This window comes from Hibiscus syriacus, unplaced genomic scaffold, assembly GCF_006381635.1.
Source record: "Hibiscus syriacus cultivar Baekdansim isolate YM2019G1 unplaced genomic scaffold, ASM638163v2 tig00110372_pilon, whole genome shotgun sequence".
Lineage (NCBI taxonomy): Eukaryota > Viridiplantae > Streptophyta > Magnoliopsida > Malvales > Malvaceae > Hibiscus > Hibiscus syriacus.
Window position 1 is genome coordinate 707,885 of NW_024062709.1, and position 20,413 is coordinate 728,297.

Below are 20,413 nucleotides of genomic sequence, written 5' to 3' on the forward strand. Positions count from 1 at the left end.
GTTGGGTAATTTACCATGGCCTAATTTGATCAACTATAGTTTAGTAAAATGCTATGAACTAATTTTACTCTTGCGTTATATCTTTTAGGGAGGAGGTTCTTTGAAGAATGGATAGAGATGGTGATGGACAAGTAACCTTAGATGATCTTGAAGTTGCTATGAGAAAAAGAAATTGCCACCGAGATATGCTCGGGAATTCATGTGTTGCTCGGGAATTGATGAAAAATTGTAGGACGAGTAGTTTTAACTTGTACTATGTAGAGTTGATCAAATTCTATGTGCTTTTGACATCTTCAAGTAATTAGATGTCAAGCCTCATAATAAGGCTAGAAAAGCAATGCATAGCCTTAATTTTTTCCATTTGATGGCTTGATTACGACGGAAGAGAAAATTAAGATGATTGTTATCTAAGAATCACTTGAATTAAGTTTTGATTTTTTTTGGATTATTAAAATTACACATTAATTTGTTAAATGCGTGAGTAATACATAAATATTAATTATGTACCAAAAGAAATACATTAATATTAATTTATAAATTTATATAATATAATATATATTTTTATTTGGTTTAATGTATATATAAAATTTTAATTTAATTATACACATTTAAAAAGTAATGCATTCATTATAATAAAATCATCTTGTACATTTTGGTAGGAGTAAATGGTTCATCTATTAAAATGTTCATATGCTTATTTAGTTAAATGTTGATGTAAAATTTAATATATTTTCAGATAAATTATGTACAATTTAATATTAATTAAATTAAAATAATACATGATATATTACTCTTTTATTCTACCATTTATCTTTTAAATTTCATAAAAAATTATATATAAATTTTATTAAAAAGTATATATATATATTAAAAATAATAAAATAATATATTATCGATGAATTTTTATATAAATATTTTCATTTAAATGTTTAGAATTCAACTTGTTAAAAAATATATAACAAGGACAATTTTGTAAAATATACATTCTAGTAATCTTTTATTCCTTCAACCAAACACTGTAATCTTACATTCCTGCTAAACAAACCAAACACAGTAATGTAACATTCTCAGTGTTAGGTAATGTTATATTCCGGTAATCCTATTCCCGGAAGTAATATTACATTCCGTGAACCAAACGGACCTTTAGGCTCTTTCGAGCTTCCTTTTTTCGTTTGAGCTGTAGAGTCCAAACAAAAATGATGATAATTAATTAATTTGAGAGATGTTGTTGAGTGACGGGGAAGGGGAAGAGGAAGAATTAATTAATTTATTATTATTTTAAGGATAAAGTATAGTAATGGTCACTGAACTTTTCCAAAGCTTTCATTTAGGTTCCCAACTTTTAAAATTTGTAATACAATCCTCCAACATTTAGTCTATTTGCAATATGGTTCCCAATAGTTACGTCAGGGACCATATTGCAAATGGACTAAATTTTGGGGGACTATATTGCAAATAGACTAAATGTTGAGGACCATATTGCAAACAGATTAAATGTTGGGGGACTGTATTGCAAGTTTTAAAAGTTGAGGGACCTAAATGAAAGCTTTATAAAAGTTCAGTGACCATTACTATACTTTACCCTAAAAAATTATGTATCGTCAATAAAATTTATAAAAAAATTAAATTAATGTTATTTTTAACAACATATTATCATATTGGCTAATAACATATAAAATTATACGAATAGAATCGAATATGACTGCTATATATGAGAGGGCTATGTATATATGAGTGGTGCGTAGTGTGTGTAAAGTATACGACTAGTGCTGTGTTGTGTCCTGACCTAATGCCATGTTTGGAAAGAGTTTGGGTCTCTGAGTTCTCTGTAATGCTTTAAACTCACAAAGCCTTTTATTCCCTTTCAAGGAAAACCCATCATACCATTCCTCCCGCCCGACATTGCCGGAACATGCAAACTAATACCATTCCCCCCCCCCCCCGACATTAACGTGAACATGCAAACTATAGATTACGGGGAAAAAGCATCCAATAACTCACAAACCCTAATTACATACAACATCAACCGAATATTCGTATCGTATTTCATATCTATTATAAATAACATCTCGATATCTTCATAAACGAACTAACATGGATTAATTCAATCGATTGAGTAAGCATTAACATCGGTTCTCAAAGAGATCAATGACATACTCGATACTCGACATCGTACAGTCATATCATATCAAAAGTTAACAAAAAAAAATCCGTATTTTTTTAGTGTGTGTGAATGATGGGGATTGCTCTTTTTTATTTTATTTATTTATGTAGAATCCTCCATTCACTCACTCCTCATATTATTATGTAACTTCTCTTTTCATTTATTGATTTCATCACTTTGTACTCACTGTCCCATGGGGTACCAAAAGCTTGCAAGTTTGTCTGAGGGAAATCTTTCTTTTGGTTTTTTCTAAGATATTTGTGGAAGAGGAATCATTGTGATTATATTCAAAGCCCTTTTGGAGCTGACATTTCAATTTCATTATCAATTCTTTCACCAACAAATTACATGCATTGAATAATTTCATCATTCAATAAGTACATGAAATAATATAATAAATATGATATTATATTTTTACATATAATTAACGTGCTTAATATAATATTATTCACATTTAGGGTTTTGATATAAGTGTATGAAAATAATATATGTATGTCCTAACAGTTTTGATATTTTTTGAAACTTTTAATCAAACCTTTGAATGTATAACGATGCAACTTTTATTTAATATTCGAGCGTTGATTTAAGTCATGGACGGATCAATTAGTATGTACAGTTATAAAAGTTGGACAAAAATATGGACCTAATAGGGTTTGAATTCAGCCAAGTGTGCCTGGAAAGGGAGATTTTCAGTTGAGAAAGAAGCTTTGAGGACTAAATGTGGAATTTAACCATTGGTGAAAAAAGTTAAAAACATTCAATTCAATGTTTAACTTCACATTTAATCCTCCAAGCTTCTTTCTCAAATAAAAAATATCTCTTTCTATGTACATTGGCCGAATTCAAACCCAATTAGGTTCATATTTATCCAACGCCTCTAATTGCATATATACTAATTGATCTTTCCGTGGTTGGGGTCAACGTTTAAATGTTGATTCGAAAATACAGATCGTTGCAGATTCAAAGGCATGATTCGGGAATTATGGGTTGTGACATTATAGTATGCACTCATGTGGTGTTGGAACTTGGTTCCAATAATAACATTCTGCAATGGTGACTGCAAATAATGCAGAGTATAAGTGAATGTATGGAAAATGACTTGTTCAAAAAGTTGCAGCAAGTCAAATTTTCCTATATTCCTCTTTACAACTTTTCTCTGGTTTTCAATAATGTTACATTTCGTCCACCATCGATCCAAACAAATTAATAAAAAGAAAAGTGACATGCTTTCCTTTTAACAACATGATCCTATCGTGGTTCCAATCATGCAACTTCAAGTTTGGTAAATGCCAGTTTGTTCATCCAGTATCATTATATTTTGGTAAGCACGTTTCGTTTCGCTTGTGGCCACGTATATCAAATTTTGGGTTTTATTAGTAAAGTGTTTAGTGTTGTGTAAGTATTTCCTTTTAATCGAATTGGGACTTGTGTGAAGGATCTTCTCGACTAAATTCGGAGTTGAACTGTGTAAGACCCTTAAACTGGAAAAAAATTATTAGAACGTTCATTTTCTTTGTTCACAAGACTCATTCTCCATCGATACTACCAACGTAATAAAATTGTTATATTTTTTCATTCACAAAACTCGTTCTTGATGATACTACCGATCATGTAATAAAATTTGTTAAATCAAAATAAAGATTAAATGTTTTGTCAACCATAAAGAACTTTGTCGTTCACCTTTCTTTTTTGGTTAGGCATCCAAGCATGTTTTATGTAATATTTTGCATTCATAATATTGATACAATTAAACATTTATATAATAAATAATAGGGTAAAGTATAGTAATGGTCACTGAACTTTTCTAAAGCTTTCATTTAGATCCCCAACTTTTAAAACTTGCAATAAAGTCCCCCAACGTTTAGTATGTTTGCAATATGGTCCCCAACAGTTACATCGGGGACCATATTGCAAACAGACTAAATGTTGGGGGACCATATTGCAAACGGACTAAATGTTGAGGGATTGTATTGTAAGTTTTAAAAGTTGGGAGACCTAAATGAAATTTTTAGAAAAATTTAGTGATCATTATTATACTTTACCCTTATTTAATTATAATTTTTTTTTAATATTAAATAAATGTCATGTGATATTTAAAGGTTTAAATTAATTGTCCGTTACAATTTGATTTAAATTAAATTACGGAATAAAACATTAAACATTAAATTAGAACAAAAAAATGTTAGAAAAAAAAAGTTATACATTGGGCTTTTTTTTAACGTTTAAGAAAAAAAAAATTCTCGAATCGAGATCTGAACAACTTAAAAATTAGATAATGGCCATCCCTAATCTCCGGCCTAAACTAATCCCAATATCAAATCGAAAGTAACTGCGCCAACTCTTCTTTTTCCATACTTCTGCCTTTTTGCTTTTTGTTCAACCATTTCTTCTTACTTTTAGCTTACATTATGTTACTTATGCCACGTGATATTAAAATGGCGACGGTTTAATCATTACATAATCTATAAACTGATTTTTCTCGGCTATTTCACAATCCTCTTTTCTTGTTTTCAGTACAGTAGGAGAAATATGGGATTTTATCGATCTTTTAATATTATTGACAAAAATAAGATTTGACCTAAAAATAATTTTTGAAATTATATTCAAAATTTTTTTGGTATATAATAAATTCTCATTAAAAATGAGTGCATAATATTGTTAGGTATCTACCGTTAAAAAATCGTTAACTGATTGTCATATTTATTTTTATTTTTTTAAATAAAATAACATTTAAAATTATTAAAAAAAATTAAACGTGACGTGTGTCACTTAATAGTTTTTTAACAATAAACTTTTAAAAGTGTTATAGAGAAAAATTAGATAAATTTTTAACAATTTTTTTTTAAATATCAAAAAATTAATTTTGAGTATAATTTGAATATTATTTTTATATTAAGGCAAAAAGAAATATGCCTTTAAATTACTATTTAATTCAAAATAATATACCTTTAAATTAATACTTAATTTAATTCTATAAAATAAAAATGTATCTTGTCAATCACATCTTTTAAAAAGACACATTTATAGGATATAATCTTATTCTACGTAGCATCTCAATCAATTAATGTTCTATTTATATAAAGACATAAGACATTTTGATAAATTGTGTTTTTAAGGATATTTTATTTTAATATAAAAAACCAAGCATTAAAGTGACAAAATGTTTATATATATGTTTTGGTTTTCAATTAAATTTCGTTATTCTTTATGGATAGACTGTTTTGAGAATTAAAGAAATCAAAACAATTTGATATAGTGAAGTTAAATATTAGTTGCAATTGTAAAAAAATTATCAAAACAATATTTATTTTTTATAATATTAATTTGATTCTTACTCGACCCCTTTAATAACATATAATACATATTCTTTTTCTTTTTTAATATACCATTAAAATTAGATGTAATACGTGGACTCCATGTGTGGGGGTTTTACGTTTCTCACATATCCGTCGCAGTTTGTTGAAAAGAAAAACAAAATAAAAAGTCGGTCTCATTACACAGACCATGGTGGTCAAGTCATGAACAGAAAAAAACAGGGATTCCATGTCTTTCAGATCAGATCGATAAAACAAAAAACCATAAGCCCCCCCTTTCATTTCAATCTCTAACCAGCCTTATTTCCATCGTCTTTTTCCCGTTCAAAAAATGTACCAACACTGCGCTTAGTTAAGTCAACCATGTCCGTCCATAAACAAGGGTGAAAACAGGATATCTACATCTTCTGTTACTCAAAGCAGAAGATAAAGCGACAAGAAAATCTGGGATTAATGGTAAATATCGCCCATGACAGATAAAATCTAAAAATATCACATGTTTCAGCTTCTGCTGCTGCTGCTGTTACATTGACGACCTTTGCCGTTGCTTCCTCCATTGCAGTCTTCTGCTGGGAAGACAAAACAATCCAAAAACGGAGCCTGATTTTGAAGACCCTCTCAATGAACAAACGGGGACGTTAAGTACTGGGGTGATCCTTACATTACCAGAATACGACCTTTCCATTCCTCTCTGTTTAATCTTGGGACCACCATTGAAGCGACTCGGACTACTTGAACTTCTTTCTAGGCTCTGAAACACGATTCTCCGACGAGTTCATTCTTGGACTATCCACCGATACTCCCCTGGTTGTGATGAATCCCTCCGGATCCGACTCCGTCCGCTTGTTGGGTTCGGGTTTATATTTCTACAAGGAGCAAAAGGGTTGGGGCTTGGCTTATCGGAATCAAGCGACAGCCTTGGGAGATCTTCGTGTTCGTGGCCCGAGGACGAAGAAGAAAGTGATAACCTTGCCGAAGATATGGACAGACTCGCTATCCGAGTCTCTCAACAGTGGGAGATTCAACGAAGATGAAGACTTTGTGGCTCTATGGAGAAGATGCTTGAGAGATTTGGGGCCTTGAGACTTGGTTTTGGGTGTTGTTGATTAGTGTTTTGGGAGTATTTTTTAAGACCCAGAAGCTCCCTCCATCTGCTGGAACACCTTGGAGCTCTAGCAGAAAACAAGTAAGGACCATTTCCATCGTTGGACAAGATTTGGCTGTTTTAATGGACCTGGTATCAGACGATGGAGGTTGCTGCTGTTGTTGTTTTTGTTTGAGTGTCGAGAAATGTAAAGGCAGGAGCTTACCATTAGAGAAAAGCTCATCGGCTGGAAGCATCGTGGCAGGATCTTCGAGCCTGAACTCAAACTCACCAACTGCTGCAGTATCTTGGATATCTGGTTCAACAAGCACTGTAGGCTTAGACCGACCAGTCTGGGTCTAGTCTTCGACGGCTCATCTTCTCGGCTCAAAGACACCCTACGACTCAACCAACCGTATCGTTGGAAACTGTCAGACGAGACACCCATGTTGTTAACACAAGCTGAAGCCATGTTGGTTCATAAGATTTGAGATCTAAAGCAAAGGGTATTTTTTCACTGGTTTGCTTTACTTTTCGGTTTGTTCTTAGGCTTGGGTTTGGTTCGGCTTTGTTTAGGGTTTGTGAGTAGTGAAAAAACTGTTAAATAAAAGAGGGGGAGAGAGAGCACATGAATTTTGGGGGGCGGGTGGAAGTGCATCATACTTACTATATAGGAGTAAAAAGTTGAAGCTTTACCTTCTGGAGGGTTGGCTCCAAATTATTATTTATTTTACCCTTTGTTTTGATTCTCTTTTGAATGCGTATGGGAAATGTTTAGAATTGGTTTTTTTTTTTGGTGAATGATGTTCCATTTTATTGATTCTTAGTTGTTATGTTGGGAAGTTGAAACTTACAATTATCATTATGCTTTTCTTTTCTTTTAATATACTTTTAAGATTGCAGTGAAATTTTAACATAGTTATTATTGAAGGTTATGAGTTCTAATACAAGGAAAGCAAAGGTTATTATAATTATTATATATAGGTTAAACTTGGAAGCTGCGGCCAAGCCACTGAGAATTGCACCTTCAACGTTAGGACTAAACACAGAAATCTCCACAGATTGCCAGTTTCTTCTTCTCACACACGCATTTTTCCACCTCGGCTATGCTGGCTGCTGGGAAGGCACTCCCCTGAGTACGCCGATATTCGATATCAATGTAATTATGAAAAAGTGATTTTCGTGTTATTCAGTTAAACTCACTCACCATCTATGAGCTTTCATGAAATGGCTGTGGAATATGAGCCTGCCGAGAAATTCTTGGAGCATCTCGTTGCTCACTTTTGAGAGAGTTTCTTTCGAAGGTTTCACAAGGCCGAATTGAGAAATCACATCCTCGGCATACTCCGTTGTTGAATGCAATACCCATCGTTCATGCACATTGGAGAAGCGAGTAACATAAGAATATGCCAAAAACTAATAATAAACGAAACTTTAATTGCTCGACTCAGAGAATGAGTCGGGATGCAAAATACAAAAACTGTGCCTTGTGGAAGAGCGCCCTGGCTTATCGCTTTCACAGAGAGCCCTGCTTAAAACCTTAGAGTTGGTGAACGACAACTCCTTGTGGAAGAGCGCCCTGGCTTAGGTACCTGAATCGATAATCTTCAAAACGATGTCAACACCACATTGGTTAATTGAAAATACATACATACATATATATACACACACACACATTTTCAAGCGCATTGGTTAATTTTGCAGATAAGCTGATATCTCACCGAAGACAAAGGATCATTGAAAGCTAGCATCAAAGAAAAACAAGGATGAACAGGAATATTCTGCAGTTTCGCCAACTCCGGAGCCAAACTCAAATCTGTATGGAATACAACAGATGAAGGCGAGGACAATAACTTGAGGATTAAATAACATGCACAGTTGGATTTGTAAGAAGGGGTTGCAAAACATGTAGGCGAAAATTATCATACCAAGCGGGGGTGATTGTCCTGTTACCGCTGTAAACCTTGGCGAAGCAATATTTTTGTCTGATGCAACCACTCCCTTAAAACGACCAAGATGCTGTCCATCCAAACCCATCACCGACCATAAATTTTCGTGGTCTAACCATTCAAACTTCCCGATACCCACATTAAACTTACTCTCTACTCCTGAAGAACAGATAAAGTGGGAGCATGGAAATTTAGGAGTAAATCCAACCTCAATAAGGAGCTTAAAAACAAATCAGTCTTGCTACACACCAGTCTCGTGGCATAATGTTTTGCAAATGGAATTCATTCCGGGCATGCCAACATATTTCTTGGTTTCTTTCTCCTAACAATTAATCAGTTCAGGAAAACTTATTTGACAAGAAAGCTTAATGTTGCTCACAACCTCTTTCACGGACAAAGCATGATAAATGTTAAGGAACGCTGGATGCAAAACAAGGGTTACACTTTCTTGAAAGAATAATACAATCATAACGGCCAAAGGTGATGAAGGGTTACATGAAAGAAGCCTACGATCAACCCAGAGGTAAACACAAGCGTATCGAGTTGAACAGTACAATAAATTAGAAAGAACAATATAGCAGGTAAGCACTTAAGAAGCAAAGATAGCAAAGATCATTAGCATTTAACAATACCATATACAGCTTCAGAATAAGAACAATGTTGTGAGCTCTCAAGAGAAAGAGGAAAAAACACTATCCGAAAACATCATTGATCACTGCTCTCTACTCTAAGCAAATCGATATATAATTAAAGATAAATCATGCAAATAAACAGATACCGGTATCAGCTTGAGGGTTCAGTGTTGACAAATTTGTTGGTTGAACAATCAAAAGACCCAAAATTTGATTTCCATTCAGCAACAAGGCCTCTTGATTCCCACTCAGCAACAACACTCAACACATCGGGATTTGTCACTGTGAAATAAGGAGCACCGTGATCGAACAGCAGCTCTTTCCCATCTTCACTAATCTCTCTAAATTGACAATGGTTCCCAACATTACATACTACCCCAATTGTTGTAAACAAAAATTAATTTAACTATCCACTTCAAAGTTCTCTTTCTTTTCCCCCCCAAAACAACAGCACCAATAATAGAATAATAATAAGAAATGGAGAGAAACAAGAAAAGGAACCTTCTTTGAGACATGCGGCCACCGGGGCCTCTAGCAGAGTCAAAAAGGGTGACTGAAATTCCATTCCTTGCCAATGTAGCAGCACAAACAGCGCCTGAAACTGCCAATTTGAAGTTTTCATTGTTAACAAAATACAGATAAAAAAATGAAATTTGAATAATATAGAGATGAAAGGAGTGGAGTTTTCAAAAAAAAAAAAAATTGGGGGGCAGGGGGAGAAAGAGTAAGTGGGATATTGAAGATAGTGATGATACTTCCGCTTCCCGCCACGGCAACCTTGGCGACAGTGTTTTGCATTTTGTCCCACTCGGTGTCGGATACGAACAGTGATGCTAACGAATTGGGGTGGTCTGAGAGTGGATTGCGCCTCCTATTTCTTTGAGTAGTGATCGGAGGGCTGGGTCTGGGCTTTACTCCTCCCTTCTCTTTTACGTGTGGCTGGGCTTTACTCATCACTTCCCTTTAACCTGTGGCTATGGCGTTGCCACGAGAAAAGCTGCACCTTATCTTAATTGCATCTCCTTTTGGTCAAACTATGCCATTGTTGGTTGCGCATTTATCATATTTTAAATGTAATCACTGTACTATAATGGTAAACATTAAATATCAATATTAATGAGATTGATTTAAATGATAATTAGTTTAATATTAATTAATTAATATCTTAAGTTTAAATCATTATATATCTAGATAATCTCTTATGTGAGATTCATCTATTAAAGTTAAATGTGTAATTAAGATCGACCTAAATTAATCAATATTAAGTTTTTGAGTTGGAGGGAAAAAAACATTAAATAGTGTTATTACCAATATTATAATTATATTTATTTATTCGATAAGAAACGACGTATCTTACAAAAAGCTCCCTTTCCTACATTACAATTTTTATCATTCCATGGGCAAACACATGCGATAAAATAACCTCTCAATTCCGATTCAGAAGGTCTGTAAATTGGGGCAGATTGTTGAGTTTTCTTGGAAGATCCATCGTCACCTCCTCTTATCTGAGTCTGTCTTCCATAATCACATCAATATTGGGGGTGGAATACGAACATTGCAACTTGTTTTTCATAAACCTCCACTCCTTCCTGCCGAATCTCATAACCTTACTCTTTCAACCATCGACTGGTTGTTTGGCACCGCTACATGAAACCATGGGGAAAATCGTTTACCAGCACCCAAAAACATCTACTCATAGCAGCCAAACAGATGGTTAAAGGGATGAAGAATCAACATATGTTGCAATGTCCGTTCAAATATCTGGGTCCACATGTATCCGATCCATATCCTACTTTATCATAAACCCCGCAGAGGATTCTCTCTTCCGCATATCTGAAATACATATCCAAAGGGTATAAACTAAACAATCTTATTGGTTAACAGAGATAATTATCATCTTTAGTTGTCTTAGATTTGAATACAACATCTATAAAAATATCTAAACATTATTTATTAAATAATTAATGTTTTTTAAAATAAATACCATAGCTTCACATGAATCATTGAAAATTCAATATACTTACCGTCAAAAATGATCCCACAAAATAATGAGCATACCTCGAAATAGTCGACGCCCATTCATCATCCGCTATAGTAAAAAAAATCATCCTAAAACATGCCACAAAGGGTGGAGATCCCAACATTTTTGTTTAAATATAATTTTTGTGTTTCAAGAACAAAAAATAAATAATGGATGAAGATTTCATGATTTTATTTATGGAGTTCAAATAATATATCGCTAATGAATTACAAGATAAACTTTTTATATGACTAATAATAATTTTATAAAAGTACCATAGTCATTTTATTAGAATCTCCTGAAAACTTAAATTAAAAACATAAATTTAAGAGAAAAATTAAAACACATATATATATATAATTAAAAACAACTGAAATATTATTACATTAACCACGATATCGTCTCTTAAAGAGATTTCACATATTAATGATAACGTTCTTATTATTAGCAATGAAATATAGAATTCAAAGCTTAGCATAAGTAGGTTTCCTTTTGTGCGTGTAAGCAGAGATGGCCTGGTTTAGATCATCGGACAGAAGCATGGAAGAGTTCCAAGTTGCTACGTAATCCAACCCTTGTTCCACACTCACATCCCTGCTTCTTATCAACACCGCTTTTGTTCCCACCACCGCAAGCGGCGGCTTCTCTCCGATTCCTGCCGTCCGATTTCAAACAAACCCGTTTCGTCATTTATGCTAAATCATCTGCAGAGGATGTTTAGATAGGGTATAATAAGGAAACCACAAGGTTAATTATCTTACCTTCTGCGATGGTGCGAACGCCTTCCTTCAGCTCCACCTTTGACCCGAAAACCCGAGAAACCAGACCCAATTCCTTGGCCTCCTCACCCGAGAACCTCCTGGCCGTCAACGACAGCTCCATAGCGTTCCCAAACCCTACTATCCCAGGCAACCTCTGGAGGGTACCGACATCAGCTGTGATGCCCATATCCACTTCCTTGACAGAAAAGAACGCATCTTTACTACAGTACCTTATGTCACAGGCCGTCACTATGTCGACCCCCAGGCCACGACATTCTCCCTGTATCGCCGCGATTACCGGCTTCCGACACCGCTCGATGGCGGTGATCGCGTCTTGCATGAACTTGAGTTGTCTTCGTAACCTAGGGATGGCAACTCAACCCGAATCCGACGGGTTCCGATCCGACCCGACCCGATCGGCTCGGATTTTTTTAAAAAAAAATCGAGTTCGGGTCGGATCGGGGTTTTTTTTAAATGTACTGTTCGGGTCGGGTCGGGTCGGGTTTAGGGTGAAAAAAATCCGACCCGACCCGAAAAATATATATAATTTTATCCTATATATTTAGGGATAATTACAATAATGTCCCTCCATATATAATTTTTTTCAATTAAGTCACTGTTTTCATTGAATAAAATTTTTTTTAATTATTATTTCGGGTCGGGTCGGGTCGGGTCGGGTTTCTAAGTCATATAATCGGGTCGGGTCGGTGAAACCTTAATTTCGTCGGGTCGGGTCGGGTCACGGGTGAAAAAACCCTTTCTTCTCGGGTCGGGTCGGGTGGCCCAAAAACCCGACCCGACCCGACCCATTGCCATCGTGCGCCCGTGATCTCCGGAGCTATTGTTGGCGATAGCTGCAACGCTTTTAAGATCGAGGCCTCCACAGAAGTGATTCCCGGCCCCGGACAGAACGATAACGACGACATCAGGGTTCTGGTCGAGAGCATCAAGAGCTTTGGGGAATTCGCTAAAGAAGTCGAGTGAAAGTGCATTACTGACAGATGGTCGGTTTAAGATCAAGTTGAAGACTCCAGAAGTTGATGATTCTCGAAGAATCTTCACAGTTCCATACTTTTCTCCCATACCTATTCTTATATTCTCAAGGAAAAAGTGAGATGGTATTGAAACCAGCTTTTTTCTCACTCTAACTTCAACTTCTTCATCCCAATTTATAAATACATACTTTGTTACGACTGGTTGGATGGATGGTTGACTTTCAAACCTAATTTGTTTAGCAGCCAAAGACTTTCGGAGATATAATTGAAGGATCAGTCTGCAAGTGGGTAAATAATTCGTAGGACAATATATTTTTTTGGTCTCTAAAAAATAAATTATTACAAGTTACTCTCTAACAACTTGACAAATATATACCTAAAGCCTTTGTTGTTTTTCAAATATACATATAAGACTTAATTTTAATTTGAGGTTTAATATAAAAGTAAATGTTTAAATAATTCTGATTTTTTTATTTAAGAGTCTAAATTATTTTTCGGTCAATTCAATTGTCTAACGTTATAAATGTTATCATTTTAAGTGTCCCGATTGTAACGGGCGTTAAAAATTTTTACTACTAAGGGACATGTATGGTATTATGATAATTTTAAAGATTTTATTTAAAAAAATTAAAAATATAATTATCATATTAAAAAGTATTTAAAATAAAATATTCAAAATTATTAAAATTATTAAAAAAAAATTACTACTAAGGGACATATATGGTACTTAAAATGATAACGTTTGTAATGCTAGACACTTAAATTGACCAAAAAAATAGTTTATGGACCTAAAAGGGAAAAACGATATAGTTTGGATAATTATTTTTATATTAAGCTTTATTTTAATTAGACATATTTTAGAAAAACAAACATAGTAATTTATTTTTATATTTGATTAATATAATTATTAGTTTACATAATACGTAGAAGTCAACCGAAGTTGCATTGATAATAGTATTAACGGTTTATAAAAATTGAGTTAAATTAAACTTTTGTATATCAAATTGCACACATCTCCAAAATTTATGTAAATTTTTGAGATTATCTCTTTTATTAATCATGTATATGTTTAAACTTCAAAAGTTTCCGTCTAACTACCTAAGTAGAAACTAATCTTATTGCGTTTGATAATAAAATTCTCTCATCAACTAATTAACGATATTATATTTTTTCATAATTATTCTTAAAATAAAAAATTAAATTATAAAATATGTATTTTTTAAAAAATTAAAAACCCAATAATTAATTTTTTTTGAATAATCTGGGATAAATACATGTAAGTATTTGTTCGAAGATAACTCTCAACCTTTCAACATTAAAGGCTCACACCCCTAATATCTATGGTTCTCAAACTAGGGCCCTCGAGAATAACAACAATTCCTTTACCACAAAGGTCACTTGATTCGTGTCAATAACTAATCTTTGGTAATATAATAATAAACCCAAATAGTTAAAGAAGAAATCAAATACATTGTTCGTGAAAATTCTACAATGAACGTCATACACTGGAATGTACCATTAATTTTATAAGCTGGCATTTTTTAAATAATCATTAAACTATACTAATATAATCCTTTTGAACATTGAACTTTTAAAAGTTACATAATATCTCATTCAACCCCTCAATTGAATTATGAAATGAATATCACATTTTTAATTATCATCAAAGTGATAATGTAACATGTTAAGTTAGTAAAAAGAATCTTATTCGAACCCTCAATTGTAAACTAAATTTCATTTTGATATTTTTTAATATTTCAAAGTATTAATTCTAAAAAATCAATTATATATATTCACAATTCATTTTTAAAATTATAAAAATATTTTTTAAAATTTATTACTTTATAATTAATTTTTCAATTCATAAAATTATAATTATTTCTTTACAATATGAATTTATTAATTCACAAATTTTTTTATAATTACGTTTTTTATTTAATTATGATTATATTTGAAAATTTATAATTTATAATTTTTGAGATCAAACGATTTGAATTATAAAAGTGAAATCATTTTTTATTAAACAATGTCATTCAATTCTTTAACTTTTGTTTAATAGTTTTAAATATAATTTTAGAAATATATTTGTAATTTTAAAAATAAATTTGAAAATTCCATATATTTAAAAAATTATTTTTCTAAATTTTTTGAAATTATTACTTCCAATTATTGAAAAATATCAAAACCAAAATTTTAGTCACAATTGATAGAGAAAATGAGATATATTTTTATTTATTTAATATTTCACGTTGTCAATACTTCTTTTTAACGAAATCCAAAATTTAATATCTATTTTATAATTTTTTAAAAGTTGAATGACAAAAAAAAATCATTTTATCATAATTTAATGACTATTTATAAATTTATACCGGTACATATCAATATGTGGATTGCGGTGTAGACTCGTCTTATGGTTTATAATCTATCTTCCTTAGCAACGTAAACTTGCATCCACCATCAAAAGTCTAAATTCTCGTGTCTTAAGATTGTCTATATTATCTGATTTAATATTCAAAGTGCAACTTCATTCAATTCCACAGTTACGCTAAACTTGTACAGATTCTTTTTTCTTCTTACCATTCAACGTAAGGCACACAATTCTTTCGTGGACTTTGTTTCTCGATTACTATTGGTGGCACGTGAGGATGGTTCTCAAGACTTTTGAGGGTGGAAATGGAAATGGAAAGTTGAAAAATCAATTGCCCATTTCACAAACCAATCCATTCGGATTCTTTATTATTATTTTTACTGTATTCTTTCTCAAGTCTTTTACGTCTATCATGGCATGCATGAGCGTAGAATTTAACCCAAACAGTCGATCCAGCGAGTTTCGAAATGAAAAAGGTACTTAGGGTAGGTTTGTTTCATGTTTTTCCGGAAATTTATTATTCTGATGTTTGATTAGAGGAAAATTGATTAGTCAATGTAAAATATTTTTCTGATTAACATAATTTCTTTTGTGTTTTCTGAAAAATAACTTACGGTGTAATTTTCTGAAAATTATTTTCTAAGTTTTTTACTTCAAATAATAAATACCAAAATAATTTTATTTTATGAATTTAATATTAATAAAATATTTTAATATTATTTTATTAATTATTAAAATATTTAAAATATATTTAAAGTTAGTTATGTAAAATTATGTTATGTAAAATTACATTAATCATTATATATTTTACTGTAGTTTGTGTGATAATCAAACTATGTAAACTATTACAATTTAAAATTAGAGAGACATAGAATTTTTACGTTAGGAGTGGAACTCATAAAATTTTAAAATACATAGATTTAAAATTACGAACACCGTAGTCAGTTCTTCATCCATCCATCTATCCATCCATCCATCCATCCATCCATACTCGAAAGTAGACTAGAATTATTACATAAACTTGAAATGGGCTTGAAGTTGGCCTTGTATCCTATCCATTATCCATGCCTACCCATTCTTATTAACACTAAATTATACCAACAGTACGGGAAACAAACATTATCAAGTTCAAAGTTTGGCATAGGTGGGTTTCCTTTTATGTTTTTGAGCAAGGATTGCTTGGGTTAGATCATCAGACAGAAGCATGGACGAGCTCCAGGTTGCAACATACTCTAACCCTTGCTCCACACTCAGATCCCTGTTTTTTATCAACACCGATTTCGTTCCCACCACCGCGAGCGGCGGCTTCCCGCCAATTCCTGTCATCGGATTGCAACCAATTGATTTCACCATTTATGCTAAATCATCTCGACATAAGATATGCAAGGAGATCACAAGCTTATCTTACCATCTGTAATGGTGCGAACACCTTCCTTCAGCTCCTCCCTTGACCTGAAGACCTGAGAAACCAGACCCAATTCCTTGGCCTCCTCACCCGAGAACCTCCTGGCCGTCAACCACATCTCCATGGTGTTCCCAAACCCTACTATCCCAGGTAACCTCTGGAGGGTACCAAGATCAGCGGTGATGCTCATATCCACTTCCTTGACAGAAAAGAATGCATCCTTACTACAATACCTTATGTCACACGCCGTTACAATATTGATCCCTAAGCCGAGACGCGCGCCGTGAATCGTAGCGATTACTAGCTTCCGGAAACGCTCGATTGCGGTGATCGCATCTTGCATGAACTTGATATGTCACCGTATCAGCTCCCCGATGCGGCCGTGATCTCCCGAGTTATCGTTGGCAGTCGCAGCCAGGCTATTAAGGTGCAAAAGTGATTGCCGGATCCGGATAGAACAACGACAGCGACGGCAGGGTTTTGATCGAGTACATTGAGGGCTTTGGGTAATTCATTGAAGAAATCGATTGAAAGTGCATTACGGACAGATGGGCGGTTTATGATTAAGTTAAAAGCTCCAGAATTTGGGGATTTTTTTGAAGAATTTTCAGAGTTTCATACTTCTCTTCCAAACTTTTTTCTCCAGAGAAAATGTGGCGAAAAAAATTGATAAAAGCTATGCCTCAATCTTCACAATAATCGACAGCTGCTGAAATCAAGATCAGTCCAGAAAAAGAAATAATTTAAGATCACAATTTCTCAGTAAAAACCAAGCAAATGACACAAAGACGGCAACAGATAATATAGCAAAATACAAAAACTATGCCTCAATCTTCATGATAATCTACAGCTTCTGAAATCAACAACAGTCCAGGAAAAGAATTTACGCTTTGAGATCACAATTTCTCTATCAAAACCAAGCAAAGGACACAAAGAAGGCAACGGATAATATAGCAAAATTAAAAGACCTAAATTCCAACAAAGCAAAAACTACCAACAATAAGTCTTTGCTTTCATCCCTGAAGAAAAATAACACTAACCCAGCAAATAATTATAAGTAAAATAACAAACCAGAGAAGGGGAGAGTTTGGGATTGTACCTGTTGGGACTTGGGAAAGAGAAGCGACTTACGGCAATGAAAATGGAAGAAAACAAAACACAGTAAACACTCCCTAAGAATTATAGATCGTACACAGTATTAAATGAAAATTTGCTTTTTTCTTATTGCGCTTTAACTAATTTTTTTGTTTTTTTCTTTCCCCATTTACCTTTTCTTTAATATTTGTTCTACCATTTTCACTTATATAGGATTTCTGGATATTAACACTTAAGTATTGAATAAATAGATAAACTATATTTAATTCACGGAACGTAGAATTATTCATAAAAATAAAATTATTGAAATATTAAATTATTTAATATATTACTGAGAAATATTGTATCATCTTGTTCGATTTGTTTGATAAGAATGTAAGATTATAATATTTGATTGAAGAATATATATATCTATATTCAATAGAATATATACCAAGATAATATATATTTATTTTTTATTTCTTTAGAAATACAGAAACATATTCACATCTGTATAAGTATGTGTTAATTGCTAAGATATTGAGTATATTTACACCTATGTAAGTATGTGTTGATTTCTAAGATATTAAGAGATGTACATACTTACACTGATCTAAGTGTGTGTTGATTCCTAATATATTGAGAGATGTACATTTTTACACTGATATAAGTGTGTGTTAATTTTAAGATATTGAGAGATGCACATACTTACACTACTGTAAGTATTTGTTAATTGTTAAGATATTAAGATATGCACATACTTACACTGGTGTAAGTATTTGTTAATTGTTAAGATATTGAGAGATGTACATATTTATATCGGCGTAAGTATGTGTTAATTAAGATATTTTTTTTATTTAGTTCATGCTATATGTATGAGTTGTACAATGAAATATTATATCAAATTATTTGACAAGATTAATAGAAAAATAAAAAAAATTATAATATAGAAAGCTTTTTATGAAAATTAATTCTAAAAAATTAAACGTAACAAAATACATATAAAAATAAAAATTGAATCAAGAACATACATAATAAATACTCAAAATAAAATAGAAATTTAATATTTTTTTACTTTTTATTATATGTATCATATTATTTTATATTAAGTTATATCAATATATGTATGCACAAAGGAAGGATCATTTTTGAAATAATTATATTTTTCAAATATTTTTTTGTCTTAAATGGAGAGAATTGACAAATACATAAGAAAACAAGAGAAATGATATTTTTTAAAAACGCCTAAAATTACTATTGTAGGTAATGTTTTAATACCTCCATGAGAGAATAATCTTAAACTAAACATAGATACGTAATTTTAAAAAATATTATTTTCTTGATAATAATCTTTTTCACGAACCAAATATCCCTAATAATAATCAAAGAGAAAATAATAGTAATCAAATATTTTCGGCGACAGTAAGTAGAAAAGGTAAAATACTTGCACTAATTCTCCTGCAAAAGTTAAAGGGAGTTGTGTCCCACAATTTCATTCACCATGAATCATACAACGTTTGGATGATTCTACGGTACTACAGCTTCATATAAGTCAACATAACATTTTAAGTTACGTGTAATTTAAAATGTTACTAAGAATATTTGTACCTTGAAAAAAAGTAAGATTTTCGGCTGTAAACCAGCTAAATTAAGTTCGAGTATTGTTGAGTTCGACTCGACTCGAAAAATTCTAAAATAGAGTCCAACTCAACTTGAAAACTCACGAGTCTAAAATTTTTAAGCTTGACTCGAACTCGAAATCATGAACTGAAGTTCGAAAAGGCTCGAAATGAAAAGAAAATCTTAAAATTAATTCGACCGAAGCTTCAAACTTGAACATGAACATGAACCTTAAATACATGAAAATCTTATATTGTATTTTATAAAAAAAATCAACACATAAATATTAATATTATGAATAATTTATTTTAAAAAAAATCTTAATATATTATATTTTCGAGTTGCCCACGAGCTTTTCGAGTCGAGTATCAAGTAACTCGTTTTAGCTCGTTAAGAACTCGAGTCCATTCGAGTCGAGTATTTATCGAGTTTTGACCGAATCGATCCCAAGTAACTCGTGATCTATCTATCTCATTTACAGCCCTATACCCACCGTCCAATCTATAAGTATCATTATTTTTTTCTGTTCTATACGGGATTAATTTTTTCAAGGATGATATTACTATCAAATATTGTAAGAAATAAAATTATTTATTTTAATCATATAAAAACTTATTAAATATTTAAACTTAAAAAGTAAAAAGAACCAAAATTTAAATTACTGTTAGAATTAAAATTTAAATTAGTATTAGATCAAAAAGTGCTCGAGCTTAGAAAGAATCTCGGAATTCAGATTGAAGGTGATGAGCAGGAGGTAGTTAGAGAGATTGCCATGTTACAAGATAATTAGCCGAATAAGCGAGGGTGGGGATGGTACAGAGAAACATCTGAAAGAAGCATGCGCGTGTTAACATGGAACGTGAGGGGGATGGGGTTCAATATAAAGTTCTCGGCAGTGCGAAGATTAGTATGTACTCTCATCGAGTTAAGGTGGTTTTCTTACAAGAAACCAAAAAGGCTTCCATGAACGAAGATGAAGTAAGAAAAATCTGGTATGATGATGAATTTGGCTTCAAAGTTTCTGCAA

The 20,413-nt window shown here is 32.4% G+C and overlaps 1 protein-coding gene and 3 pseudogenes across 3 annotated transcripts; all 4 read right to left on the reverse strand.

Moving 5' to 3' along the window:
• Nucleotides 1-5,730: 5,730 nt before the first annotated feature.
• On the reverse strand, nucleotides 5,731-7,184 carry LOC120121457 (annotated as a pseudogene).
• Nucleotides 7,185-7,453: 269 nt separating this feature from the next.
• Nucleotides 7,454-10,164, reverse strand: LOC120121458 (annotated as a pseudogene).
• Nucleotides 10,165-11,619: 1,455 nt separating this feature from the next.
• On the reverse strand, nucleotides 11,620-13,040 carry LOC120121475 (delta(3,5)-Delta(2,4)-dienoyl-CoA isomerase, peroxisomal-like). 3 transcript variants are annotated; one of them, XM_039140827.1, is made up of 3 exons: nucleotides 12,746-13,040; nucleotides 11,925-12,299; nucleotides 11,620-11,818 (listed from the first exon to the last, which is right to left on the reverse strand). In XM_039140827.1, the coding sequence occupies exons 1-3, from the start codon at nucleotides 13,005-13,007 to the stop codon at nucleotides 11,628-11,630; spliced, it is 828 nt and encodes a 275-aa protein (XP_038996758.1). In that variant the 5' UTR covers nucleotides 13,008-13,040; the 3' UTR covers nucleotides 11,620-11,627. The 3 variants fall into 3 exon arrangements, with proteins under 3 accessions (XP_038996758.1, XP_038996757.1, XP_038996759.1); XM_039140826.1 differs by having other exon boundaries at nucleotides 11,925-12,286; nucleotides 12,726-13,040; XM_039140828.1 differs by having other exon boundaries at nucleotides 11,925-12,286; nucleotides 12,721-13,040.
• A 3,138-nt stretch (nucleotides 13,041-16,178) lies between these two features.
• Nucleotides 16,179-17,986, reverse strand: LOC120121370 (annotated as a pseudogene).
• Between the last annotated feature and the right edge of the window lie 2,427 nt (nucleotides 17,987-20,413).